Genomic DNA, 27,157 nt, shown 5'->3' with positions numbered 1-27,157 from the left:
GTGTGGGAGGGAGCCCCGGAGGGGCCTCGGGGACCCTGACCGGCGGCAGCTCTGGCCCAGCCCTTGCCTCTGCGCCTCCTGCCACCGTCCACGGCCCTCGTCCACTAAAGCCAAGGCTCCAGCGACTCCTCGGGCCTGCCCACCGGAGGGCTCCCCGAGTCCTGGGCCTCCCTCCCCAGCAGTTCCCACAATCCTCCACGTACACAACCCAACGCTCCTGACCCCGCGGCCCTGCCCGTGGTCACCCGCTTCACCGCCCCCTTTGCAGGAAAACTCCTCGTCCCCAATGCCCCCCCCGGCCCCTCCTTCTACCTGTTAATATTTGGAAAGTACAAAAGACAGTGTAACATAAACCGACATCACTAAGTTCTGAAGGCAATGACCGTGCCCCCCACGCAGCCAGAATGCGAACACCGTCCAGAACGTGCCACGTATGACCACGGGTCCTCCCCACGGTCCTGCCTCCCCAAGAGGTGGCCCCTCTGGGACTGCAGGCTCCCGTGCCCTTGAGCTACAGGTGACTGTACTGCCAATGGGTGCACGCCCTGAAGGCACATTAGCTGTGGTGTTTTTTTTCTTGGTTTTTTTAAAAATATATTTTATTGATTTTTTTTTTACAGAGAGGAAGGGAGAGGGATAGTTAGAAACATTGATGAGAGAGAAACATCGATCCGCTGCCTCCTGCACAGCCCCCACTGGGGATGTGCCCGCAACCAAGGTACATGCCCTTGACCGGAATGGAACCTGGGACCCTTCAGTCCGTAGGCTGAGGCTCTATCCCAGAGGTCCTCAAACTTTTAAACAGGGGGCCAGTTCACTGTCCCTCAGACATTCCACACATGCACACTGTGGGCCGGGATGTGTCGGCTGCTAAGCAGGACAGGCAGCGGCAGCAAAAACACCCGGCAGGCCCGGTAAATGTTTTCGGCGGGCCGCATGTGGCCCGCGGGCCGTAGTTTGAGGACCCCTGCTCTATCCACTGAGCCAAACCGGTCAGGGCTTAACTCTGGTTTTGAATTTTACATAAGTAATACTTTTCTGTACGGCGTCTCCTGGAACTTGCTTTGTTCACTCGACGTTGTGTTTCTAAGATCCCTTCACGCAGCTCTCCGAGGCCGGAGGCCGGTTCGGTGCTGTGTGAGTGGAGCTCCTCGGCGTGTGCGTTCTGTTGAGGACGTGTACGTTGTGCCCGGCTTTTGCTCTCTCAACGTTCTACCCGCTGGCACACGTGGGCAGGGGTCGCTCTTCAGTGTGTCCCTAGCAGAATAAGGTGCCATATCCAACGACCGTAAAGGATGCCAAACTATTTTCCCAAGAGGCTGTGTCCATCAGACTTCCTCCAAGCACATCTGCGGGTTCCAGCCACTCCAAGGGCCAGACCTGCTCGAGGCTGTGAAACACATCAGGGCGGCCTCGCCTTGCATCTCGGATCACGGTGAGACTGCACGTCTTTTCACGTCGCTACGGGACTTGGCTTCTCTGTGAAAAACCCGTTCAAGCCCCTGTTTTCTATCGGTTTGTCTTTTTCTTGCTAATTTATAGGAGCTTTTCACGTGGCCCAGACATAGGTCCTTACTCAGTTACACCTGCTACACGCATTTCCCCCGGCGGTGGCTTGCCTGTCTGTGGTGCCTTTTATTTATTTTTTTAAAATATATTTTATTGATTTTTTTTTTTTTTACAGAGAGGAAGGGACAGGAATAGAGAGTTAGAAACATCGATGAGAGAGAAACGTCAATCAGCTGCCTCCTGCACGCCCCCTACTGGGGATGTTCCTGCAACCAAGGTACATGCCCTTGACCGGAATCGAACCTGGGACCCCTCAGTCTGCAGGCCGATGCTCTATCCACTGAGCCAAACCGGTGCTGGCTGTGGCGCCTTTTAAAGAAAGTTCTTAAGTGTCCTGAGTTTATCAACATTTTCTTTTCTGTACATATAGCCTGTGAAGTGCTTCCAAGTCTGCGTTTTACACCTAAGGCCCGGGGATCCTCCTGCCTCTGCTCTGTCGGGGCCGCGACCCCAGCCCAGGGGTCCCTGACTTGCCGCTATGCTGGATGACTCCCGACCCCCGTCCCTGATGCCCGGCCAGAGCCACGGCAGCCACGGCAGCCACGGGAAACCACGGCTGGGACGAGAACACACGCTCGTCGCCAGTAGACTTCCCCCAGTGCAGCGTGGTGGCCTGGGGGGGGACGGGGACACAGAGTACTGCGGACAGGGCCACCCAGCGGCCCGCCCTGCACCAGCAGCCCCGCCCGAGCCCAGCCAGTTCTCACTGGAACAAAGGCTCAGAGGCTGGCACCTTTGAAACTGGTGGATGGAACCTCTCAGAGTGTCAACTGCCCTGCACAGTCAGAAGGCACCAGAATGACCATGCTCAAGGGTGGAGCCAACCTCTCCAACCAGCCCTGCCCCCCAGGGCCCAGCACAGATCGTCCAGAGCAGCGGTTCTCAACCTGTGGGTCCCGACCCCTTTGAGGGTCGAACGACCCTTCACAGGGGTCGCCTAAGACCATCGGAAAACACATATATAATTACATATTGTTTTTGTGATTAATCACTATGCTTTCATTATGTTCAATTTGTAACAATGAAATTGGGGGTCACCACAACATGAGGAACTGTATTAACGGGTCGCGTCATTAGGAAGGTTGAGAACCACTGGTCCAGTCATCTGCTCGGACAGTAAACGTCAGGGAGACTTCTCTGTGACAAGACGTGAAGCAGGCGGGGTGGACGCACGTGCGGCTCTGGCACCTGCACAGGACACCCCACCCCGCGGTGCCTGCTCAGCCTGCAGCCCAGACGCTGAGGCAGGGCCACCGCCCGAGACAGGCAGCCTGTGGCCGGCCAGGGGAAAGCAATGAGCCTCCTGGGGTCACAGAGTCCAGTTTGCATTAAAAATGAGGCCAACAGAACCCGATCCCGCCATTAGATGGTGCTGAGACCTGGGGTGGAACCCTGTGGGAGGTCGGCAGCAGTGGAGGGGGGCCAGGGCGGGGAGGAGTGAGCAGGGCAGCAATGCAGGGGGCCTCACCCCTGACCCAGACAGCAGGGCCCTGTGAGGCCAGGTGGCTGTGGCCTTCTAGCCGCTGCTCCAGGACGTCCTCCTGCCCCAAACCTGCCTTCTGGAAAGGCAGCCGCAGAGGGGCCCGGGCTGGGAGTGTCCTCACAGCCCCCACAGGTCCCCCAAACCTGAGGGATTTCAGATCCACTCCAGGACCAGAAAGTGCAGCGTGTGTGGGTACAAAACCACCCCCAGGGTTTACAAACCCCGAGCACTGGGGCTCGTGACGTTTCAGAAGCTACTTTTTCAGTTAAACTTTCCTCTCATCCCATTGTCCAGACAGGAGACCAGACATCCCTTCCCAGGTGGCCAGCACCTGTGCCTTCGTGGCCGTGCAGTGCCCTCGGCAGACATCACTAATCCATCTCAGCAATGCTTTCCACGGAGATCCCGGTCCTCAACAGAGGCCTCCAGGAGCGATCGCCAATCACTGAGCCGGCAGCTCACAAGGGAACCCCTGCCATCTGGATCTGTGGTGGATCACATGGCAACGTGGCCTCCACACACTGCTCACTCCTCCCCCCACACCCTGAGGACACACAGTAGGACCACTCCTGGCTTATACACGCCTTTATGCAAATTAGAAAAAGGTGGCCCCTGCCTCAGGTAGACAGCCCCCCGCCACAATGCACCCCTGTGCCGTGCACAGCTGAAAGGACCAGAGGAGCAGGACAACTGTGTCGCAGGAAAGACGACAACCTCATTCTTTGCAAAACTCATTGATATTGGCATTCTGACCCGTAAGGAAACACCCAATCACATTCACACAATTCGTACAGTGATAAAACAGCCAAGGCCCACTTCGTGCGAAGCCACCAGGATCCACACTTACTGGCCTGGGAAGCTGCCGGCGGCCTGTGCGGGCCCCACGGGGCCTCTGGTCCCTGAAGGCCGCGGGCAGCAAAGGCACCACGGAAACCGCAGGGCCACGAGGAGGCCTGCTTCTTGCTGTCAGACCGTCTCAAAGGTCCCTGTGGAGTCACCCTCTTCCCGCACTCAGACAAGTAAAAGCAGCTCACGTAAGGGCGCGGCGTGGACGCGGCCGAAGCGCCCACCGTGCTGCGATGCTGCCGACAGAAGCTGCCTGCTCCGCTCGGCAGCGCGCAGGCCTCGGCTCTGTCGCTTCTGTCACGGCCTCGGGGGCGGAGTGGCTCTGTCTCTCCTTCGGGCCGCAGCTGCCTCTCCCGGGACCCACGTTGGTCCCCAGGCCACATCGCCATCCGCCAGCCAGGGAGGCACACGGGACGTCACCTGCACAGCTGCAGGTGGGGGTGATGCCGCAGCTTGGCCATCAGCTCCTCCTCCGTCGGCTCCTCCAGGACCTCCCTGCGGGACCGGGAGAAGGTGTGCATGGCCCTTCCAGACAGCGAGGTGCAGTCTGGGCCTGCCCTGCCCGGCTCTGCGTAGGGCAGCCTCCTACACGTGCACAGGGGACGAGCGAGGGCGGGACCCGGGACTCGGGCACATCTGCGGAGTGTGCCTGGCGCTCCCGAAAGCCCCGGTGGCTGCTGGGGCGGGACAGGGAGCCACTGTGACGAGGCAGCCAACGCCCACGAGGGAGGCGGTCACCTTTCTCCACTCGGAGAGGAACCAAGGGTGGTGTCCTCGGTCACCTGTCCACGTCCCCCCACAGAATCACCCGGAGACTAACGGCCCCTCAGGATGTTTCCACGAATATGCGCAATGGAGAACAGGACAGTTCACGGCCAGGAGGCAGGAGCAGCGGAAGCAACAGACCCCGACCCTAGACCCCAACCCCAGACCTCAGGGAGCTCGAGGAGGCCAGGAGCCCGGGCTGTGGGGGGGTCCCTGTCACAGAGGACGCCTGCCCCGCACCTCCCTGCCCCCTCCTCGCCCAGGGGCCGAGCAGCAGGCCCTCCCGCCTGCACACCTGAACAAGAGGTCCACCGCGGTGACCTGGTCCCCGGAGCGGGACTGCAGCTCGCCTCGGCGGTCCCACTTGTGGAGGAAGTTCTGGGGAGCGGGAGGGAGGAGGGGGCCAGTGGGTGCCGGCCCTGCGTGAAACCAGCCTCACCTCCCCCGCCCCACCCCCGCCTGGTGTGGGGCACAGGAAGCCCGGGTCCAGGGCCAGCAAGGCCACCAGCTCCTGGGAGCCACATGTCTCCCGGGGCCCTGAGGACACCCTCAGGTCAAATGTCAGGGCTGTTCCCAGACCCTCCCAGCAACAGGTGAGCTGCACTGAGCCCAGGGCCGCCCGAAGCCCCCAGGACCCCCCTGTACCTCCAGAATGAGAGCCAGAAACAGGTTGATCCAGATGACAGACGACACCAGCCACCACAACACAAAGTAGATCTTGGACCACCTGCGGAGGACGAGGCGGCGGCTCACGCAGGCCCACTGTGAGCACAGCGAGACCCGGGAGGAGCGCAGACCCCGTCACGAGTCTGGGACCCGCGAGTCTGCGGCAGCTCTCGCTGGGTCCTGCCCGGTAACCCCATGACGTCCTCCCACTTTAGAGATGCCCAGAAGCCAAGACAATGAGCTGCCCAAAGCGGCAGGGCCAGCAGGAGGTGGAGTGGGGCTGGGACCAGGACCATGCCCGGGGCTGGGCTGCGCTCCAGGCTGAGCTCCTCCTCCCTGCTCCCCCCAGACTTCCCCTCCTCCACCCAGCTCCCTCCAGGCTCCCCTCCCAGACGCCCACCAGCACCCCCAGGCACCCAAGGAACCCCCCAGATGTTTCAGGGCCTGTGCAGCTCCCACACATCCCCAGCGACGCCAGGTGCCACCCAGAGTCCCGGGCAAGGGTGCGGGAGGATGGGCAGGAGCCGGGCGGGTCACTCACGGGCCCGAGTAGCGCTGATAGGCGTCGAGGAACACCTGCCAGTTGTTCACGACCATCACGTTCCACAGCGTGACCAGGGCAGCCTGTGGGCAACGGGCACGGTCAAGGAGGGTGCAGGAGGCCGGGGGCCGGGGGCCAGGAAGCAAGGGGGAGGGACTCACCGCAAAGTCATCGAAGTTGTTGGCCCAGTACTCCAGCTGCTCGTAGCTGCCGCAGGGCGCCGAGCCGTTAGGGGCCAGGCTGGGACACAGGCGGGTCAGGTGGGGTGTAGGACATGCACACCAGGCATGCCCTACACCCCCTCAGCCCCCCACAGCGTGGAACCCTCTCTGGGCCCCCAGAAATAGGCAGAAGAAATGCCCCTGGCCTCCGGAGGGTCTGTGAGGGCAGCTGGGAGACAAGAGCTGTGGCTAGCGGTCAGCTCTACACTCACAGCCCTGCCAGCACCGGCCCGGTGGGGGGCCTCGGCGGGGAGTCTCTGGGGGGAGCCTGGGGGAGCTGAGTGGAGGAGCTCAAGGTCCAACAGGGGTTGGGAGGGCTGCTCTGAGCAGATATCGGAACAGTCAGCACAGACTCTAGGCCAGGGGTCCAGGGGGAGGGGAGGGCAGGGGACAGGGAAGAAAGAGAAAGAGCAGGAGACTCCTCTTGGAGAGCTGACCCACACGCTGCCGAGGCCTCACACCTGTCCTTACACCCGTCCCACCCCACCCCCCTCCCCCCCAAGTGCTCCTTCGGCACCTTAGGCCCCACCTCACCTGATGTTTCCAGGAGGAGGCACAATGGCACCCCGGAACAGGTTGATGCCAACGATGGCAAAGACGTAGTACACCACCTGCGGAGGCAGGGCTCGGTCAGCGGGGGCAGCCCCGCCCAAAGGAGGACAGAGCCAGGCTGGCCTGTGAGGGTTCCCAGCCTGGCCACGGCACCCAACTATGGGCGCTGCTACCCCCCACAACACTTGGCTCTACTTCCAGACACCCTCTCCTGGCACAGGACAGTGGCTGAAGGGGAGAAGGGAGGAGTCACCACCGGGGAGCCCCACAGATACACTGGGGCCCAGGGGGAGGCCAAGGAAGCGAAGGCTGCCTGCCCCATCAGGACCAGTGTGGCAGGGAGAGTGACGAGGAGGACTCCACAACAGGGCAAGAAGCTGGGCCCAGGAGTAGCTGGTCCCAGGAGGAGCTGGTCCTGGGAGGAGCTGGTCCCGGCAGAAGCTGGGCCCGGAGGAAACTGGGCCCAAGAGAAGCTGGGCCCGTGAGAAGCTGGGCCCAGAGGAAGCTTGGCCAGGGAGGAGCTGGTCCCGGGAGGAGCTGGTCCTGAGAGGAGCTGGTCCCGACAGAAGTTGGGCCCAGAGGAAACTGGGCCCAGGAGAAGCTGGGCCCGGGAGAAGCTGGTCCCAGAGGAAGCTTGGCCAGGGAGGAGCTAGTCCCGGGAGAAGCTGGGCCCGGGAGAAGCTGGGCCCAGAAGCTGGTCCCAGGAGGAAGCTGGGCTAGGGAGAAGCTGGTCCCAGGAGGAACTAGGCCAGGGAAATGCTGGGCTAGGGAGAAGCTGGGCTAGGGAGAAGCTGGTCCCAGGGAAGGGAGGGGAAGATCAGGCCTCTCCAGGCAGAAGTCCCACCATGTTTCCCACATCCACCAGGGGGCGTCCAAGGAGCACCACCCAGCTTCTTCCTGAAGGTGCCAGGCGGACTGGGGAGCGGTGCACACTCTGGACTAACCCAGCCCACTCCTATGCCTCAGTTTCCTCCAATGTGCAAATAGGGGTCTGGGACGGGGCCTGATGCAAGATCCTATTTCTAGCCTCCTGGAGGGCCTGGGCTCCCCCCAGGGGCTCCCCACCCCCAGGGTGTTGTTCAACATAAAGGACAAAAGGCACCATCTGTGCAGCAGGGCTCTCCGCCTCGTGACACGGCCACGGGCCTTGTGCCTGAGGCAGCAGCAGGGCCCCCTGACCAGGCTGGGCCAGGGCAGAGCTGATGGCCCAGAGAACAGGAGGGATTTGAAAGTGACTGAAAAGCTGTCTGGCACGAAGGGGCCGCTCTGGCCTCCTGCCCTGGTGCTTCCCCCCAGCTCGCCCATCACAGCCCACCTCCCACTGAGTGCCCACCCCACCGGCCCCATGGCGCAGACTCACCACCAGGATCCCGCCGAACGCCCGCATGTTTCTGATCAGGCCCAGGATGGTGCTGGCCACCACGGCCATCAGCTGAGGGCAGGGAGAAGGCAGAGCCACTGTTCCTCCTGGTCTCACTAGGGGGCGCCAACCCTGCCCATCACCCCCCTCTGCAAGGGCAGGTGAATTAGCACCACCCCACACACCTGTGCACACACACCCCACATATACACATACACACACACACACACACCTGTGCACACACATCCCACATATACACACACACACACACACCCGTGCACACTCGTTACCCCTACACACACTCATACATACACACACACCTGGCGCACACCCCACAGCCACCCCTACACACACACACACACATCACCTGTACAGTGGTACACACACACAGCTGTACACACTAGACAGCCATAGGCACCCATTCACCCCCACACATCCAGGCACTTTGCCCGCCCAGCCTTGGGTCTGGGCTCCAAGTCCCCGCAGTGAGGCACGCGTGCGGGAAAGGCCATGCTGCCCTCCAGCCGCTGAGGCCAGGCAGCTCCTCTGGTCTGAAGGCTCCCCGGCCAGCCCCTAGGGACCAAGTCTGGGAAAGGGCCTCAGAGACACAGCCAGGAACCCCGGCTACACGGCTGCTCCCCACCCACACGAACCTGAGCCCCATTTCCCAGCTGATACATTAGAATATCATAGCTGGATGCTGGCAGGGGAAGCCAGTGTGCATGTGCACATGTGCATGACTGTGTGTGTATATGTGTACACATGTGTGTGCATGTGTGGGGCTTGTATGTATGCAATTTGTGTATCTGTGCATATAGCTGTGTGTGTTTGTGTATAGTGTACATGTGTGTGATTGCATGTGTGTTGCATGTGATTGTGTTAGTTACATGCACATGCATTTCTGGGTATGTATGTGTATACAACTGTCTGTGATGACATGTGTATAATCATGTTGTTATGTGTGTTTATGTGTGGTTACCTTGTGTGACTAATTACATGTGTGTGGTTTCATGTATAAATGTGTAGGCTGTAGTCATGTGTGTGGTCATATGACTTATGTGGGTATTTGTGTGTTCACACAAACATGTGATCACATGTGCCTGTGTGGCATGCACAGAGACTTCGGGGCAGCAGCCCCGCCTGCACCCAGGATCCTGAGCTGCCCTCAGGTGGAAGCCCCGGTGCAGGGAGGTGTTCACACAAACATGTGATCACATGTGCCTGTGTGGCATGCACAGAGACTTCAGGGCGGCAGCCCCGCCTGTGCCCAGGGTCCTGAGCTGCCCTCGGGTGGAAGCCCTGGTGCAGGGAAGGCCCCGGACACACAGAAAGGGGCTGGTGTCCTCGGTGTCTCTTCCCCTGAAACGGCCCTGGGAGAACAGACGGAGCAGTAAAGTCCACTTCCATTCTGGGCTGGGCTGGGCCTGAGCCGCTGCCCACCTCCTTGCCCGCCCCTCCAGGCTGATGTCACTCCTGGTGGGGACCCTGAGACACACCGAGGCTCGGAGATGCTCACAAGCCCCCCATCCTTGCACTTGGGGTCCTGGAAGTGAGCGCTGCGGTCAAGCCTACCTTTGCTCTCGTGCCCAGGAGCCACTAAGGAGCCCTTGCCAGAAGCCACTCAGAAACCTCGGGACCCTGGGAGCATGTGGTCCCAGGGGCTCCGCCTGCCCTCACACCTGCCAGGGCCCCACGAGCTGGACACTCCCCTGCAACAGTCCCACCGTGCTGGCCTCCGCCTCACCCCCAGCCAGGTGAGGGGCGGGGCGCACCGCAGGGTCTGGTCCCTCCCTGCCCAGGCTCCCCTTCTCCAGGGAAGGAGGAGCAGTGTGAGCAGGACGGGGCGGCGAGGGGTGGGTCGGCGGTGCCACGGACCTTCATGCTGGGGATGATGCGCAGGAACCGGAACACGATGAGCATGTTCACCAGGCGAACCATGTCCCACAGCGACAGCAGGCCCCGCAGCTCCGGCTTCCTGGAGAGACACACAGAGATGGGTCGGGTGAGGCCCAGGACGCCAGCAACTGGACACTCATGGTTAAAAACGGAGAAAGGCAGATGCGGAGAGAGCGAGGGGGAGAGTGAGAGAGAGCGAGGGGGAGAGCGAGAGAGAGCGAGGGGGAGAGCGAGAGAGAGCGAGGGGGAGAGCGAGGGGGAGCGAGGGGGAGAGCGAGGGGGAGCGAGGGGGAGAGCGAGGGGGAGCGAGGGGGAGAGCGAGAGGGAGCGAGGGGGAGAGCGAGAGCGAGGGGGAGAGCGAGAGGGAGCGAGGGGGAGAGCGAGAGGGAGCGAGGGGGAGAGCGAGAGAGAGCGAGGGGGAGAGCGAGAGAGAGCGAGGGGGAGAGCGAGAGCGAGGGGGAGAGCGAGAGAGAGCGAGGGGGAGAGCGAGAGAGAGCGAGGGGGAGAGCGAGCGAGAGCGAGGGGGAGAGCGAGAGAGAGCGAGGGGGAGAGCGAGGGGGAGAGCGAGGGGGAGAGCGAGAGAGAGCGAGGGGGAGAGCGAGAGAGCATGAGGGGGGGAGCGAGAGAGAGCGAGGGGGAGAGCGAGAGAGAGCGAGGGGGAGAGCGAGGGGGAGAGCGAGAGAGAGCGAGGGGGAGAGCGAGCGAGAGCGAGGGGGAGAGCGAGAGAGAGCGAGGGGGAGAGCGAGAGAGAGCGAGGGGGAGAGCGAGGGGGGGAGCGAGAGAGAGCGAGGGGGAGAGCGAGGGGGAGAGCGAGAGAGAGCGAGGGGGAGAGCGAGAGAGAGCGAGGGGGAGAGCGAGCGAGAGCGAGGGGGAGAGCGAGCGAGAGCGAGGGGGAGAGCGAGCGAGAGCGAGGGGGAGAGCGAGAGAGAGCGAGGGGGAGAGCGAGAGAGAGCGAGAGCGAGGGGGAGAGCGAGAGAGAGCGAGGGGGAGAGCGAGAGAGAGCGAGGGGGAGAGCGAGAGAGAGCGAGGGGGAGAGCGAGAGAGCATGAGGGGGGGAGTGAGAGAGAGTGAGGGGTGAGCGAGAGAGAGTGAGGGGGGGCAACAAGAACTTGCCCATCTCGGACTCCAGCCAGAACCCTCACTGAGACCGAGGGCAGAGTGGTCACGGACCGTCCACAGCACCGTCCCGCACGGCGCCCGACCAGCTGACCCTCCGTCTTACATGGGACACCTCTGAGGTTCCAGACCCCGGACACTCAGCTCAGGTCCCAGCAGAACTGGGCGACTTGGCCCGGCTCCATCCCTTACCCCCTAACCCACATTCACATCCCTACCTCCGACCCCTTCCCCAGCCCTGCCTCCTATGTATCCGATTTCCTGACCTCTTCCTTTGACCCTATATCCTGCCCCTGACCTTGTCCTATCACCTGACCCTGTCCTGACTCTACCCTAACCCCTAACCGCGTCCTATCCCGACCCCTCCCTCCACCCCCATCTCCTGACTCCACCCTGTCCGTCTCCTGACCCTCTCCCTTGCCCACCAGCTCCTGACCTTGTCCCCCGAGCCTTAACCACATGCCCCACCCTGACCCCTTCCTCTAACCCCGTCTCCCGGCCCTTGATCCTGTCCCATCCCCGGCCCTTCGTGTCCCTCATGGCCTCACCATGCCCTCCTTTCTATTTAAATTTAAACCCACGCTCACCCGGATGTCAGCCCCGGAATTCTCAGACAAAAGGACAGGTTAGACACCGGAGAGCTGGCCCCCATGAAGCACCTGTCACCCCGGGCCCAGCCCCTCAGGCTCCAAGGACAGCGCCAGCCCAGCGACTTCCCGAATCAACCCTCCCAGCGGCTCCCGCAGAGCTGACCCCAAACAGCAAGCCCTTCAGGCCCGTTCTCCACCAAGAGCAACTCCCAGCTGCTCAGCCCCAGAGGGACCCAGAGACCAGAGCCGGCCAGGGCCCGAGGCCAGCACGTGTGCCTGCCGGGCGGCTGTGTTCTGGGCAGCACGACCCGAGGCTGCCACAGCTACATGGCAAGATACTTGGGACCCTGCCCCCTCATCCCTCTGTGCGGCCAGAACCAGGGGCCCTGGGGCTCCAACAGCAGCGATCGGCGAGCCCCAGGCCCCGCCCGTCGCCGTATGGAGAGGTAGACTTCGCCCAGCCCGAAGCCACAGGCCTTCCAAGCCAGAGGAGGGCTGCGCCCAATGCCAGTGCCCACGTCACCCAGCCCTGAGCTGGGGCCTCCCTGCTCCGGCCCGGCACCCCTGGGCCACACGTCCGCCCATGCCAGGGCCAGGCCCACTGCCTCAGAGGGGCACCGACAGCCTCCTGCCAGCGCTCTGCGCACTACGTCCTGACGGTGAGTCAAGAAACGTGAGAGAGGCCCTCAGGGGGCGGGGCCGTGAGCCCCCTTTCCTAACAGCCGGGTGTTTCGCCCGCGAGTCCCAGCGGGACGGTGGGCCACCCTTCCCGGTGCTAGCCGGGCGGGTTGCTGTGGCCGCCCTCGGTTCTCCAGTCACATACCAGCCTGGGTGTGGGAATCGGTACACAGCCAGAGTTGAGATCTCCAAAACCTTTAATTACAAAAGAAAAGAAGGCATCGCTACAGCAACGCTCACCCGGGCGGCTCTGGGAAGACCTAACACTCAGCCGAGCAAGGCGCCCCACAGGGGGCCTCGGGGAGCGTCGGAGCTCGGTCCTGGCCCCACGGGTGGGTTCCATGCTGGGACTTCCCGAGGCTGAGAAAGGCGCTGTGGTCTCAGGATCGGGGCCACACTCGTGAGGGGGGACAGGGGAAAGGCTGGACGGGGGGGGGGGGGGGGGGTGCGGGGAGCCACTTGGTCAAAGACGGCTGGAGGCCTTTCTCAAATGAGCCCCACTGTCCCGAGGGGCCCACGGCTCTCAGCAGTCACACAGGAGCACGTGTCGCACTAACTTCGCTGTGACCCATGGGGCGACCCCACCCCCTGCTGCTCTGGGGAAAAGCGATGGGACATGTCATCTCCACCCACGTCATCTCACTGCCCTGAGTGGCACTAGAGGCTGTGCCTGGGGCAGGGGTGACCAGGGGGATCTGTGGGCTCAATCTGGGCCTCCCCCAGGGGTCAGGAGAAGCAGCCTGACACCCCCCAACCCCCCGCCCCATGCTCAGACACTGCAGACCCTCCCCTGCCCCCACCCGCCACCCGCCAAGCAGCTCACTGGGGAAAGCCAGGCCCTTGGTCCCTGGAGGCAGGAGCCCAGGACTGTGGCCCTCAGGTCCCCAGCGCAGAGCCAGTGCGAGCGCCCACCGCCCGCCCAGGGAGGCGGCACCGGCCCGCGGACTCACCAGCAGGATGGCGGTGAGGAGGCCGTCGAACACGTTGCTGGGGTAGGACAGATACCCCGACAGCCCCAGCGCGAACACCTTGAGCAGCATCTCCACCAGGTAGTACAGGATGAAGACGCAGTTGAGAATCTGAAAGGGGCCCGCAGGTGCCCACGTTCAGTCCCAGTGCCGCTGGCCTCCCCGGCTCCCCCTGGCCATTCGGTCTCGAGCCCCGGCTGCCCCCTCAGGTCCCTCTTTCTCCCCGACCCTCCCTCTGCCGTCCGCCCCACTAGGCGACCACACTGCGCTCACCGGGGCCTCTGCACCTGGCTCCCGGCCTGCACCAGCCTCGGCCAGCCTCCCCCCACAGCCTGCCACCCCCAACTCAGGGGCCCCATGACACCAGTCCCTCGGAGCTAGAATGGCCCTCCTCCAGCAGACCCGGAGTCCCAGCCAAGGCCGGACAGCCGAGCGGCCTCAGAGCTCACCCCCAGCATGAAGTCATCACGGTCTTGGGGCTGGACACCTGCGTCGTGCACCAGGAACACCTGCAGAGCCGGAGGGAGAGGCTCGCAGCCCGGCCCAGCGCTGGGCCGACCGCAAGGCCACGGTCGGCCGTCGGGGGGGCAGGGCCAGGAACCCAGGAACGAGACACCTCCCGGGGCCACTCGAGGGCACGCCTGTGCTCACACAAATGGACACGAGGTTCGCAAGGACGATGACGTTCCCCAGGTAGTCAAAGTAGCGGTGGCCGAACAGGAACTGCGCGACCCGCAGGAACGGGGACTGGTACTCGGGCCGTGGCGGGTGCTGGGGGGACACATGCTCAGAATCGGGGCCGTGCCCCTCGTCCTGGGACCCGACGTCCCTGCCCATCACCAGCCCATGGAATCATCACAAACCCAGGCGCGGTCCCTCCCACGGAGACGCCATCACAGTCTTTGTAACAACAGAGGCAGCAGTGCCCTGAGCGTGCCTAGCACCGTAAGGAACCACAACAAAACAGCACGCAGCCATCTTACGTGTTTGCCACGATGTGAAAAGCGTCATGTGAAAAACACAGATAAACCCTATGCTGAGAAATACAAAAACATGGCGCAGAGCAAGAGACAGGGGTGGGAAGTGATGGAGGGCAATTTGGCAGTAAACACAGACATGAAACACTGGGAAGAGGTGTGGGTCCCTCATATAGCACCAGGCGTGACAGGACCACCCCAATGTGCCTCTGAGTGGACGGGGACGCAGAGGTGAGGAGCGCGAGAATGCCCGCACCCGCCCCGGCCCACAGCGGCCACTGACTGCACGGGGCTACTGAGTTCACGGGCAATCAAATAAAATACAGCCTGGTGGTGTGGCTCAGTGGTTGAGCGTCAACCAATGAACCAGGAGGTCACGGTCCATTCCCGGTCGGGGCACATGCCCGGGTTGTGGGCTCTGTTCCCCCGTGAGGGACATACAGGAGGCAGTCAGCAATGACCTAGAAAGACTTTAGGAAACTCGTCCGTAAGGAACCCGCCCTGACAGGAGCCGGAGGGAGACCGCGCATGCTGCAAAGCTGACAACTTTCCCCGACTGAACTGTGTCCCACCGAAGTGCCCACGTGGGAGTCCTGACCCCTAGCACTCAGGACGTGCCGTACGTAGAAAAGGGCTCTCTAAAGCAGCGGTCGCCAACCGGCGGCCCGCGGACCACTGGTGATCCGTGAGGTGCGAAAGGTGGGCGGCCGCTGCTCTAAAGAGTATTAACATAGAAGGTCAGGAGGCGGCTCTAATCCCACAGGACTGGGGTCAGGACACAGACACACACAGAGGGACCACGTGGGGACACAGGGAGAAGACGCCGTCTACACACCCAGGAGGGAGGCCTTGGGAGGAACCAGCCCTGGACACCGGGTCTCGGACTCCCCCGCTGCCTGCTGCCCACACCCCATTCTCGAAGGTCAAGTGGTTGGACCAGCAACCCCTCCCCAGCCCTGTACACCTGGGTCTTGGACTCTAGTCTCCAGGACGGGGACAGTAAACCCTGTCAAACGGGCTGGTTGAGCCGCCAGCCGGGCACTTGTCATGGCCGCTGAGCTGACTGAGCAGCGGCACAGAGCTGTGCGGAGTCCAGCTAGCCGACGTCAGACTCCCCCACTGCCTGCTGCCCACACCCCATTCTCAAAGACCGAGTGGCTGGACCAGCAACACCCCCGCTCACCCCCCCGACCCTGAACGGCCTGTGAGCCCCAGCATCTCCAGGAAACCCTCTACATAAAACGCAGGCGGGGCGTCTGCACATGGTGCTGAGCAGACGCCGCGGCCCATGCGGGGGTTTCACCCGTGAGGTCAGGACAAAGACCGCGGCTTTACAGCTCGGAGCCCCCGCAGAAGGACATGGGGAAGAGGATGTTTGTCACGGAGACAGAAAGCCATTTGGAAGGTTCCTCGGTGGCTTTCATGAGGCAACCACACCTCCCAGCTTCCAATAGCCAACCATCTCCGTCCCTTTACCGTCCTAGGGGCCAGAATCCCTGGGCAGGCCAGTCCCGGCACCGGCCACCACGTTACCCAGGCGGTCAAGCCCTCCGCCTCTGCAAACTCCCCCCTGACCCTGGGAGCCCTGGCCCAGTTACCTCCTTCACCAGACTTTTGTCAAGCTCGTTGAACAGCTTCTGAAACTGGTCAGCTGACAGCAGGCCATCACCATGGGAGCGCACCTTCTGCAAAGCAGGGAGGCACAGGTCAGCGGGCCAAGGCCAGAGCAAGAGGGTGAGCCCCCCACCGTCCCACACGGTCTGGCCCCGCCTGCTCTGAGATGACACCCGTCCTGATCAGGGGCTGCTGACTCACAGGACCACCAGGAGGAGCATGGCCGGGGAAGCCGGGGAGGCCGGGGAGGGCGGGGAGGGCGGGGGCTGGTACCTCCATGATGGCCTGCTTGTGGGTGCTATCCACCTGGACTTTCTGAAGCACCTGCAGGAGGTCCTGGGCCTTCACCCCAACTCTGTGGGGAAAAAGTACCCACACCCAGTGAGCTCACTAGCTCAGTCCCCCAGGCGCCTGACCTCTGGCCTGAACCACGCAGCCCTGGGCGATGGCAAGGCCTCCACAGGAGCAACCACGGGCATCCAGCCATCCTCTAACATCCCAAGACACTGTCAGGTCCTCCCCGAGGAGGCGAGAGGCAGGTCCTCCCCGAGGGGGCGGCAGGCAGGTCCTCCCCGAGGAGGCGGGAGGCAGGTCCTCCCCGAGGGGGCGGGAGGCAGGTCCTCCCCGAGGGGGTGAGAGGCAGGGCGCTGACGGGCAGCCTCCAACCAGGCACAGTGGGGACATGGCCCAGATCCCTCTGTTTCCAACACCCAGCTTGGGGCCCAGGTGTGTGGGGAGGGAAGGGTGTGGTGGGTGAGCAGGCGGAGCCGCTGGGCCCCCTGGAGCACGGGGCGGGCAAGGTGAGGAGGCGAGCGGGCGGCGTGACGCGGGAGCTGTCAAGTCCGCAGGGAGCTCGCAGGGTGGTGCTTAGCTCCAGCCCCAGTGTGCACCACAGCCCCCCCAGTGCGCACCACGGCCCCCCCAGGGAGCCCCGCACTCACCCCTGAGGGCGGGCTTCTCTGTCCGCCATCCAGGAGAGGACCTCGTAGGCAGCCCGGGTCCCCAGCCGCTTCCGGAACAGTGAGGCCTGGACAGATTTCTGCAAGGAGGGTGCCTCTGAGTGGCCGGCCCGGCCCAGCAGGACAGCACAGCCCTCAGCCCGCAGCCTCTGAGGCCCGCCCCGGTCAGGACGGTCACAGGACAGTCACGGTTTCACAGGAAGGAGCTGAGCCAGTCCCTAGGGCATGTGCTCCCTCCCCGTGCAGTGGGGGTCCTGGCTCTCCCACAGGAGGGTCCAGAGTCCACTGCCCTGGCAGCTGTAATCTTGTCGCTTCCCTCCGAGGAGCAGGAGGCGGCACAGCTCCAGCTCATCCACAGAGGGAGCCAGAGGGCAGTGCAGAGACCACTGTGGACCCTGCCCCACGGGGACCTGGCCAGGCCCCCACAGCCTGCTTGCCGGGCCGGCAGCCTCGCTCACCAGCAGGTAGCCCCGGAACTGATTGTAGATGATGGCCGTCAGCAGGTTCATCAAAAACAAGCTTCCTTCAGGAAGAAAACGCCTCGGTCAGTGAGGGGCAGCAGCTGAGGGGGCCTGGGGCGTGCCAAGAGGTGCAGAGGGTCACACGGCACAGCAACCCCAGGGGTACCAGCGAAAAGGGCCCGGACGATCGCAGAGCAGGAAGGGCCTGGGCACGTCACTCACTGTCCTCATCTACACAGTGCAGGTGCCACCGGCCTGCCCAGCGTGGGCACGGAGGACAGCGGTCTCAGTGGTCGCAGACTGCAGACAGGGCACGCCCCCCGCCCCCGAGGTGAAGTCACAGGGTCGGGGACCCCCCCGAGGTGAAGTCACAGGGTCGGGGACCCCCCCGAGGTGAAGTCACAGGGTCGGGGACCCCCCCGAGGTGAAGTCACAGGGTCGGGGACCCCCCAGACGTGAAGTCACAGGGTCGGGGACCCCCCAAGGTGAAGTCACAGGGTCGGGGACCCCCCAGACGTGAAGTCACAGGGTCGGGGACCCCCCAGACATGAAGTCACAGGGTCGGGGACCCCCCAGACGTGAAGTCACAGGGTCGGGGACCCCCCAGACGTGAAGTCACAGGGTCGGGCAGCACACCTACCCCTGAGCATCAGAGGGGACAGAATTTTACCCCAGTGGCCCCTCAGACCCGCCCAGACTCACCGATCAGGGTGAAAACTATGAAGAAGATGGCAAAGGCCCGGTTCTTGGAATACGCAGGAACCATGACTGAGGAAGAAATAAGAGAAACTGAAACAGGCTCACAGCTCGGCACTGGTCCCGCTCCTGCCGGGCCCAGACCCTTGGCCTTCTCTGGAGCGGGCTCTGCTCAGGGAGAGCTGGAGCCTCCTGGTCCAAACTCTGACCCTCCCGCCTCCGCTCGCACACCCCTGGTCACGGGGAGCTCACTACCGTCAGGATGCCCACCCCTTCTGCTGAGCTGACGTCTGCCTCCTGCGACCACCCACAGGCTGAGAGCCCAGCTCTCCCTCGGGGACGGGCTAGGGCTCTCAGGACCTGTGGGCATGGGGCCGAGTCCCGCGGCTGCTCTGCGGGTGGAAGCCAAGGGCTGTGCTCCTGGGAAGGTCTCTGTGGTGGTGACCATCCGAGTCCAAGACGAAGAGACCAGCCCAGGTGGCCGGTCACAGCCGGGCCTTAGAGGACGACAGCCACCGTCCTGGCCACCCCTGGCCCGAGCAGACACAGGCCCCGTCAGCAACCCAAAGGGGACGCCATGGCCAGGGACAACCCGGGGCCTCACACACACAACTGCTGAGCCGCACCTCACAGCTGGGGAAATGGTGGGGCCCCAGAGGCCAGCGGGGGACCCCCCGACACTGCCGTTCCTCACCACAGAAAGAACAGCTTTTAGCTTCTCAGAGGAGTCAGGAGAGAAGGGGGAAGAGGAAACAGGGAACAGTTACAAAAGGAGGGACGAGAAAGTAAAATGAAAAGGGAAGAAAAAAGGGGGAAAGGAAAACAAGAAAGGAAGGAAGGCGGGAGGGGGGATCCAGGTCACCCTGCTTCCCTCCGCCTACTGAGCTGGAGGTCTCGGACACCCCGGCTCTCGGCTCCACAGGAACCAGGCCTCCCCGCCTTGCCCGCTGGCCAGCCCGCGCCCGCTCCCGCCCAGCCCGCTGCTCACGCACCGTCAGGGTTGTTGGCCGTGGTCAGCAGCACCAGCAGCGAGGTCAGGGACTCCGCCAGGTCGCGGAAGTAGATCAGCCTCTCCCTGTCCTGCCCATCGTCCTGCTGAGAGCAGAGGGGGCAGCCCTCAGGAGCCACGCGGGCCAGCTCCGGCCGTGGGCCAGCAGAGCTCTAGGCCGTGGACCCAGCCAGGGGGACCCTCCTACCCACGGCCAACCATCCACTCTCCTCAGCCCAGGCCGCTCCACGAAATCAGCAACCCTCTGGGCCCAACTGCCGCGGGCTCTGCAGGGAGCAGCAAGGGCAGCCACTGCACAGCCCCTGGGGCCTGAGAGTCTGCCAGCTGGTCCCACCCAGACACACACACACACACACACACACACACACACACACACGCGCGCGCGGGGGGGGGGTGGGGGGGGGGCGGACAGTCCTCAGTCTCCCTTGTGGGCAGCTCGGCACCAAGCCCCAAACACTGCCACAGGCTAATGCAGACCAGCCCTGGCCAAGCGCTGGCCACATTCCCCAGACAGAAATGCAGGGCAGCTCTGGCCTGAGGAGGACAGTGACCTGGCCAGGAAGTGAGGACACACAAGGGACCACAGATGTGCGGGTGCAGGGGCAAGCGGGTGACGGAGCAGGCACCGCCACACAGCAACAAGCTGCTGGGGGCCGGAAGCAGCAAGGGCAGGGGCGGAGGGGACCAGGCAAAGCCCAGGGCTGGAGAAGAGGGACATGGTGAGAGGTGCCTGCTGGACAGACGGACAGGTGCTGTGAGAGGGGCCATCCCGCTGGCCCCAAGTGTCAATCTGAGGGGCCTGTCTAGGAGGGTGCAGAGAAAGCCCAGAGCCTGGGGAGGGGAGGGAAGGGGAGGCAGCCAGGCAGAGGCAGAGCGACCCGGAGCCCAGGAAGCCCGGGCAGGGGAGCAGTGGGCCAGCTCTAAACCACGGTCATCTGAAGCAAGACAGCGGACTGCAGGTGGGCACCACTGCCCTGCCCGTGAGGTGGGCAGGCAGTCCTCTTCTCTGCTGGCCCGAGAACCACCCAGCGGGGTTCCCACAAGGCGGACTAACAGAGGGCCCACCCCGCCATCAAACCGAGCAGAGCGGCTGAGGCCGGTACCTTGTTGCCGGTGAAGAGCAGCATCCCGAGCATGGTGAAGACGCACAGGTGCAGCGCCAGCAGCAGCACCACGCTGGAAGGACGGGCACGGGCTCAGCACCGGGCAGGTGCCCGCATGCCCAACGGGATGGGGGTCCAGGGACCCAGCCACCCGGGGAGCTCCCGCAGCCAGCCTCAGGGCAGGTGCCCTCTCTGCCCCACAGCCTGCCATGCACCCGGCGGGGTCCTGCCCTAACCAAGCCTCTTTCTTTGGCAGGGACAACCCACAACCCAGGGGCACGTCCCAGGAGTTCCAGGACCCCAGGGGCTGGAGCATGAGCGTCAGCCACGTGAGCCATGAGGGGAGCCCCAGACGCTGACCGCAGGGCAGGGAGCAGGACAGTCCGTCCTGCCTGCACGCCCGGCGCAGCCCACCTGGCCATTTCCGGCAGCGACCACCGGATGCACTTGAGCATCTTCTTCATCATGGAGGAGTTCTGCAGCAGGAAGAAGGGCCGCAGGAGCCGGCGCAGCCGCAGGGGCTGGAAGAGACCAGGACACTGAACACCAGGCCGGGCTTTCAAGTGCCACCCACACCCCACACCTGCCATGGGAGGTGGGCAAACCACAGAGACCCTCCCGGGCCACACGCCCAGCTGCTTCCCTCCCGGCTCCTGGTCACAGCCCTGACCTAGACTCAGGCGTCCTCGCTGTCCCAGCTCGCCCAGCTCTGCAGACATGCAGTGCCCTTCCCGAGGGGGCGGCCCCACACCTCACAGAGCAGCCTGCACGTGGCTCTGGCAGTGGGGCTGTCCCACCCCACAGAGAGCCTCATCTTATGCTCTGGACTCCCAAGTTCAACCTCTAATCCAGGCTCTCAACCCACGTCACGTCCTACGGATGACTTGTCTTAGAAACGTAGGACTGGCCATGTCACCTTCCGTCCCCAGCGTCCAGGGCTGCCTGGGCCCTCCAGCCCAGCCCCGCTGCCCCTCACCATCCCGTGGCACGGCACTCAGCCCCCCTCTGCTCAGCCAGCTGCCTGTCCCTGTCACCGTCCCTCCCGTCTCGGTGGAAGAGCCACCTCCTCAAGTGCTGCCCTGGGCCCCTTTCCCTGGCACTGAGATCCCAGTACATATCCGGTGTTTCCTGGGACTCCAGTCTCTCCCCGCAGCACAAGGGCCGCAGCACTGGCGCACAGTAGGCCCTCCACCTGGCAAGGATGCCCTGCACCTTCCTGCGCGGCACTCCTCACGGAAGGGCCCCTGCGCCCCACACAGCACCTCGAAGGCCAAGGAACCCACAGTACACGGGCACCCACACCCTGCCCACGGCCCACTGCACAGGAGCTCCGTCCCAGGCCCAGCCAGAGTCCCGCAGCCTCCCTCCAGGTGCCGCTGGCACCCCCAGTCTCGGACCCTTGGCTGTGGTCAGACACAGACCAGAGTGCGGCTTCATCCAGACACAATAACCCAGTCCCCAGAGCTTCCCAAGCTGAGGCCACGTCAGGGCAGGGACACGCGGAGCTCACAAGGGGTGGGAGGCACCGCCATGCGGCTCGCCTGCAGGAGGAGCCGGCCCAGCGCCTGGGAAGCCCTGGCAAGGCCACCCGGGCACTGCAGCGCAGGTCCCAAGGCTTTGGGGAGGAGCCACCAACTGCTCTACAGACGCTAGTCTCCTGTGAGCAACAGCCACGCTGAGCCGTGACCACGGCCCCTCGGTGACCTGCAGCCCACATGCAACCCGCCCCGCTCGGCCTCAAGTTGGGGGAGGAACAGGCCGTCTGGTAAGCATGGAAGTGAGACAGGGCTCAAGCAGGTCAGAGGCCCCAAGGCCTCCCAAGGGCCCCGATGCCGGCAGGAGTTCCTGCTGACCAGCCAGCTGGCCACGGAGACAAACCTCGGGCCTGGTGTGCAGGCGGGTCTGGGTGTTGGGCCAGCCCCAAGCAGAAGTCAGTCCCTAAGAGACGGCGCCGAGGAAAAGCTCTGCCGGGGGCAGGTCACTGGACTGAGAAAGGTTACGCTTCCTGGTGGGGGGTCAGGGCCTGGAGGGAACAGACCGGACGACCGGGGACGAGAACGTCTGTGGAGGACATGTGTGGGCAGGAGGGAATGCACCCCAGGGCATGCCCCAGGAGAGGCTCTCTGGACAGGATGACAGTCCATGGATGTCCCAAGCCCCTCAACACCCCGCTCCAATCTCCAGGGACAGAGGCCACTACCGAGGGCCCACCCTGCCAGAAGCAGAGCCCAGGCCGGCCCCCATGTGGCCCCTGGTGGGTGGTGACTGCCCAGCCCTCCCCCCTGCAGGGTGCTGCTCTGCCCACTGGGCAGACAGGTGTGCGGGTTCGGGCTCTGCCTGCCCTGCCTGAGGCCCCTCCCAGGACCATCCACGCCTCAGGGCCAACCCCGCTTCAGACCAGGGAAGAGCTCACAGCCCTCGCCGGCCTCGCCACGGACCCTCGCCCAAAGCAGGCGGCCTGTGGGCAGGCCCAGGGCCCTAGGAAGGCCCAGGAACACAGAGCGAAAGGGATGGCAACACCTCCGCTCCCTGCCCCCAGCTCCGGGCCTGCCGGCTGCGAATACCTGCTTCTAAAGGGGGTGCTCCCCCCAAGGACACACCATGACTCTTGGCGAAAAGGGGCTGGGTGCCAGCGGGGTGAGTGGTCCGTTTCCAAGGACAGATTGGGGGACTACTGTCCAGTAACCGGAGGCAGGACCACCGAACACTGATGCCCCTCAGGAACGAATGTGGCCCCCCCACCAGATAACGAACCCAGACCAGCTGGGAGCACGTGGGTGGGAGCAGGAGGAAGTTACAGATTTCTGTTAGGACCAGCGACCAGCAGCAACACAGACACGGCTGTGTGTATTAGCCAATCTTCCTCCCAGCGTCATCCAAGGATTGGGGGTGGTGTGGGTCACAACTGAGGCTGAAGTGACAGAAGGTTCGAGTGGCCGGTAACACGGACGCAATGACGGCACTCGGAAATGGAGCCAGTGGAGGCGCCTCCCAGAACCAACCTCATCGAGCCTCTGGGCAACACCAGAGGGTGCCCTCCCCAGAGGTCAGAGGGCAGGTCCCAGTTCTGGGAGCCCGGGGTGGGGGAGGGGATGCTTCCCGCAGTTCTCTCTGAGTTCCACTGGGTCCCCTTTTTGCTCTTGTGGTTACTCAACCCCTGCTTAAGTCCCTGTGTCAAATTCCCTCCTCTAAAGCCCCCGGTGGGCCTCCAGCATTGGGTCCCTCACCAGCCCTGACGGACACGACGTCCTCAAAACAACTCTTCCCAGCTCTGTCCCACCGAACCACAGGGCAGTGCTCCTGGGTGCTCTGAGGGGAAGCGAAGAGGCTGCAGTCAGACGGGCAGGGCCGCCTGCTCCCATGGGATTTCCCCTGTCGGGGTCACAGAGCTCTGGGCGTGTGGCTAAGGTGAGGCCCTGGGGTGGTGCTTAATGCGGGACCCATCCAGTCAAGGAATCAGCTTAAAGGAGTGGGGCAGGAATCAGGACCCTGGAACATGCTCCCAGGTCCTCCCGCCTTCTCCAGGCCTCAAGGTCATCACCAGGTGGGAACGGGCTCCCTGGGCAATGAGTGACACACGGCTATGCAGGGAGGGCTATGCAGGGCAGGCGGAGCGGGAGCCGGGAGCTGGGGGGGTGGGTGGAATGACTGCAGGACCTCAGGATGCCAGCTGTTCACCTGGGTGGCTACACTGTGCGGCCTGCCCAGAGCTCCCCACTCCACCCCCAGAGCCAGCTCACCACCTACCTCCTGGCAGACGAGACTCAGCGACACCATCCAGTCCACGAAAGACAAGACCAGCACCACCAGGTAGGCCAGCAGCCACAGGCTCTTCCGGAACTGGGGCCACCCAACCAGGTAGCTCTGCAAGAGAGACAGTGGGTGAGTGGGTGGGCGGTGGGCCTCCGTGCAGATGGCCCTGCAGCCAGCTGAGGCTGTCAGTGCACACGGCAAGGCTGGGTGGCCGGGGCAGAGCACCTCAGCAAGCAGCGAGGTCTCTACATGACGTGGGGAGCAAGAAACAGAGCTCCCTCCCAGCCCTCAGTGACCTCAGGCAGCTGAGGACCTTGAGCTTGGCACCTAACAGCTCAGGCGCCGGTTTCGTCGGTAATGCGGTCCCTGCCAGCTCTGCCCATCTGTTAGGGGCTAAAATAGAATATGGGAATAGAGCTATGTGAAATGTTAATCATGCTCTGTTAACCTTGATCGTCTTATTTTAATTATGGACATGCTAACCTGGCTTGGAGTTGTACGGCCTCTGGGACCTGAGGGTCAACCTTGGACCTGGCAGTAAACCTTGGAATGAGATCCATTCTCATTCAACAACTGCCTATTATCATGGGAAGATTAACAACCCAGATGCCCAAACAATGGGGTCCCACCCCAGCCTGCTCTGCCCACTTCCCCAGGCCTGTAATACCCATTTTGCATACCCATCCTTATCCCCTTTGCCTACTTCCCATGTAACCCTTATCCTACCCAATATAAGCAGCGGGGGAGGGTGCAGAGCAGATTTTCGTGGATGACCCACTGCTCTCCCACGCTGCCGACATTACTGGAATAAACGCTCATATATGATTCAACCCTGTCTCTGCTGAATTGGCATGAGTAGTGGCGGGCAGCCCAGACCCATTGGTACACCGTCCAGTGTCACATCTCCATTTGTTTAGTTTGTGCGACAAAATGCAAAGGCACAGGACTCACTGTAGGAAAGACTAGGAAACAGCACCTAACTGCTATTTCCCACCATCACTAGGGCCTTCAGGTGAACTCGTCACCTTTAGAGATTTCCCCACCATCCAGACCATTCCAGAAATGCTAATGAGTGCTTCTCACCAGTTTCAGTTCCAGTTTAAAAACCCCCAAGACCTCCTAACCGCAAAATGAGCTAAAAAGGAGAAATAAGAAACTGCCGAGGCCCTCATCACAGACGCACGCACGCCTCTCTTGGTCAGCATCCCAGGCTGACCCACCCTGCCCTCAGCAGGACTGCCCGTCAGCCCAAAGGCACCAGGCGCCGTGTGACCCGGAGCCCATAGACGGGAGCAGCCCACGCTGTGGGCCAGGCAGAGCGCTGGAACCCTCGGAAGCGCTGGAATCCTCGTTTGAGGGCCCAGCCCCTCCTCGCTTTAAGGCTCCAAGGCTCTGACCCAATCAGAAGCTCAATGAGCAAGGCAGGGCCAGCCCCAGCCCTGCATGGACTCAGGACACAGACAGAATCGAGAGTCGGATGCAAGGCGGCAGCAGCTGCATAACCGACCACTTTCCACCACCACCACGCCCCCCCCCCCCACCTCCTTCCCTGGACTGTTTTCACGCTGAGCACCACACAGCCTCTGCTTCGAGGCCCAGAGTTTTCCAAGAAACTGAGGCCTCTGTTCAGCGGGTCAAAGTGCACCGGCTGCAGATTTGGCGGACAGCTCTGGGGGCGTTAAAATCAATGAGAGCCCCGGCCCGGTGGCTGAGGGGTCCTGTACACCAGATGGCTACAAGTTCGATCCCTGGTTGGGGTGGGCACAGGAGGCAACCGATGGATGGACACATCAGTGTCTCTCTGTCTCTCTCTCTTTCTTTCTCTCTCTCAAATCAACTTTAAAAAAACAAAAACATCACTGGGTGAGAACTAAAAATAAATAAACCAGAAAAGCAGCAGGCAGGTGGGGAGGGTGCAGGGTCCCGGGCTCCACAGCCGCCGCCGGCTCACCTTCACCGAGAGGTCGGTCGCGAAGCCCAGCAGGCAGAGGACCTCAACGCTCTCCGTCAGGCCGCAGGGCGGGTTCCAGGGCTTGGAGCGGTAGCGGACGTCCGAGGTGCTGGTGAACGAGGAAGGGGTCTCAATAAAAGCCAGAAACAGGATCAAGAAAATGATGAAGCCCAAAATCCTGGAAAGGGAACAAAAAAAAAGTTTAGAACGTGAGAACCAGCCACACTCTGGGCGAAAAACCAGATGGGCAGGCAGAACACCCAGAGCGCAGCAGGGCGGACGCCGCGGTCCCCAGGCAGAACCACAGCTCCTGCCCTGTGACTACCCGTGTGCTCAGGTAACTCAAAGGGAGTTGAAACCATTAGCATGGCTGCCCGGAATGTTCGCCCTCCTGTCTACCGTCCACTCCTTTCCAGTAAGGAGGGCACAGAGCATCTTCTCCACCTGGGGACAGGGGCCCGCCCGCCTGAACCTGAGACAGCCTCCCCCGCCCAGCCAGGCTTCGAGAACCCCAAACCCCACACGTGTGCATTCTCACCACTGGCAAGCGTCCGAGTAATACCATCGGTAGAGCCACATCGACCTGGTGTCCATGCGGTGGTTAATGGAGCGATACTGGAAGTGAACGGTCATAGAGGGGAGCGTCAGTGAGGGTCCCCTCGGTCTCAGTGCCACACAACACAGCCAGCCGCACGTGGGCCCAGGGTGGGGGGACAGGTTGTAGGGTGAGCTTCGACTCAGCAGGCGGGCAAGATGCCCCACTGTGACCCAGCAAAGCCGCACTGTGCCAAGCAGACAGAGTGCATCCCAAGGGGCAGACCCCTGGCCAGGCAGGTCCACCAAAGGGACACTCATTTTCTGAATGCACAGCTGGGCCCATGTGCCTGGGAGCTCTCTCCCCTGTGCGAGGCCCACACCCTGCCCCCACTTCAGCTGTCACCCCCAGGAAGCCTGCAGCCTAATTCCACGATTGGGCATGGCTCGCTTCCATATTCTATTCCCCTGTTCCCCTGCGTGTCGTCTGGAGGCAGGGGATGGTCTTGCCATCTTCGGGCATCTTTCACAGGAACGGGAGGAGGCGGCAGACAACAGGTCTGCAGTAGGCGGTAAATCAATACAGCGAATGACTGGGGACTCAGAAGAAATCCCAGCGCCCACTTTTAGGGTTACGTGGACCACACAGTCTACCAACCTCAGCCTTGACCCCAGGACAGCGAGGAGTAAAGGGTCATCGGGACATCCATCACCCAATACCCACAGCTCCACAGCCCCAGACAAGCCCAGGCCCCGCCACCGGGAGCGGGCGCGCCCACCTGGATCGCGTCTTCGATAAAGATCACAGCCTGTTCAAAGCACAGATCCCGCCTGGCCTCGGCACCTGGG

The 27,157-nt window shown here is 62.9% G+C and overlaps 1 protein-coding gene across 2 annotated transcripts in view; it reads right to left on the bottom strand.

Moving 5' to 3' along the window:
• Positions 1–1,680: 1,680 nt before the first annotated feature.
• The window catches only part of TPCN2 (two pore segment channel 2), a 28,415-nt gene continuing 2,938 nt past the window's right edge, over positions 1,681–27,157 (bottom strand). Inside the window, exons 2-25 of one of the 2 annotated variants that reach the window (XM_081100386.1) lie at positions 27,088–27,152; positions 26,313–26,389; positions 25,775–25,952; positions 23,818–23,934; positions 20,485–20,591; positions 20,071–20,143; positions 18,951–19,053; positions 17,965–18,030; positions 17,260–17,324; positions 16,784–16,881; positions 16,116–16,197; positions 15,827–15,913; positions 13,903–14,022; positions 13,701–13,760; positions 13,234–13,362; positions 12,429–12,478; positions 9,879–9,978; positions 8,004–8,075; positions 6,626–6,702; positions 6,032–6,110; positions 5,871–5,953; positions 5,309–5,390; positions 4,959–5,041; positions 1,681–4,393 (exon numbers count right to left, since the gene is read on the bottom strand). In XM_081100386.1, the coding sequence (XP_080956512.1) occupies positions 4,315–4,393; positions 4,959–5,041; positions 5,309–5,390; positions 5,871–5,953; positions 6,032–6,110; positions 6,626–6,702; positions 8,004–8,075; positions 9,879–9,978; positions 12,429–12,478; positions 13,234–13,362; positions 13,701–13,760; positions 13,903–14,022; positions 15,827–15,913; positions 16,116–16,197; positions 16,784–16,881; positions 17,260–17,324; positions 17,965–18,030; positions 18,951–19,053; positions 20,071–20,143; positions 20,485–20,591; positions 23,818–23,934; positions 25,775–25,952; positions 26,313–26,389; positions 27,088–27,152 (2,132 nt within the window). In that variant the 3' untranslated portion in view covers positions 1,681–4,314. The remainder of the gene's footprint in view (positions 4,394–4,958; positions 5,042–5,308; positions 5,391–5,870; positions 5,954–6,031; positions 6,111–6,625; positions 6,703–8,003; positions 8,076–9,878; positions 9,979–12,428; positions 12,479–13,233; positions 13,363–13,700; positions 13,761–13,902; positions 14,023–15,826; positions 15,914–16,115; positions 16,198–16,783; positions 16,882–17,259; positions 17,325–17,964; positions 18,031–18,950; positions 19,054–20,070; positions 20,144–20,484; positions 20,592–23,817; positions 23,935–25,774; positions 25,953–26,312; positions 26,390–27,087; positions 27,153–27,157) is intronic. The other variant, XM_081100387.1, reaches the window with a different exon arrangement.

This window comes from Myotis nattereri (genome assembly GCF_964212035.1).
Source record: "Myotis nattereri genome assembly, chromosome: 9".
NCBI classification, from domain to species: Eukaryota; Metazoa; Chordata; class Mammalia; order Chiroptera; family Vespertilionidae; genus Myotis; species Myotis nattereri.
The sequence above is the reverse complement of the archived record's forward strand: the minus strand, read 5'-3'. Positions and strand labels throughout refer to the sequence as shown.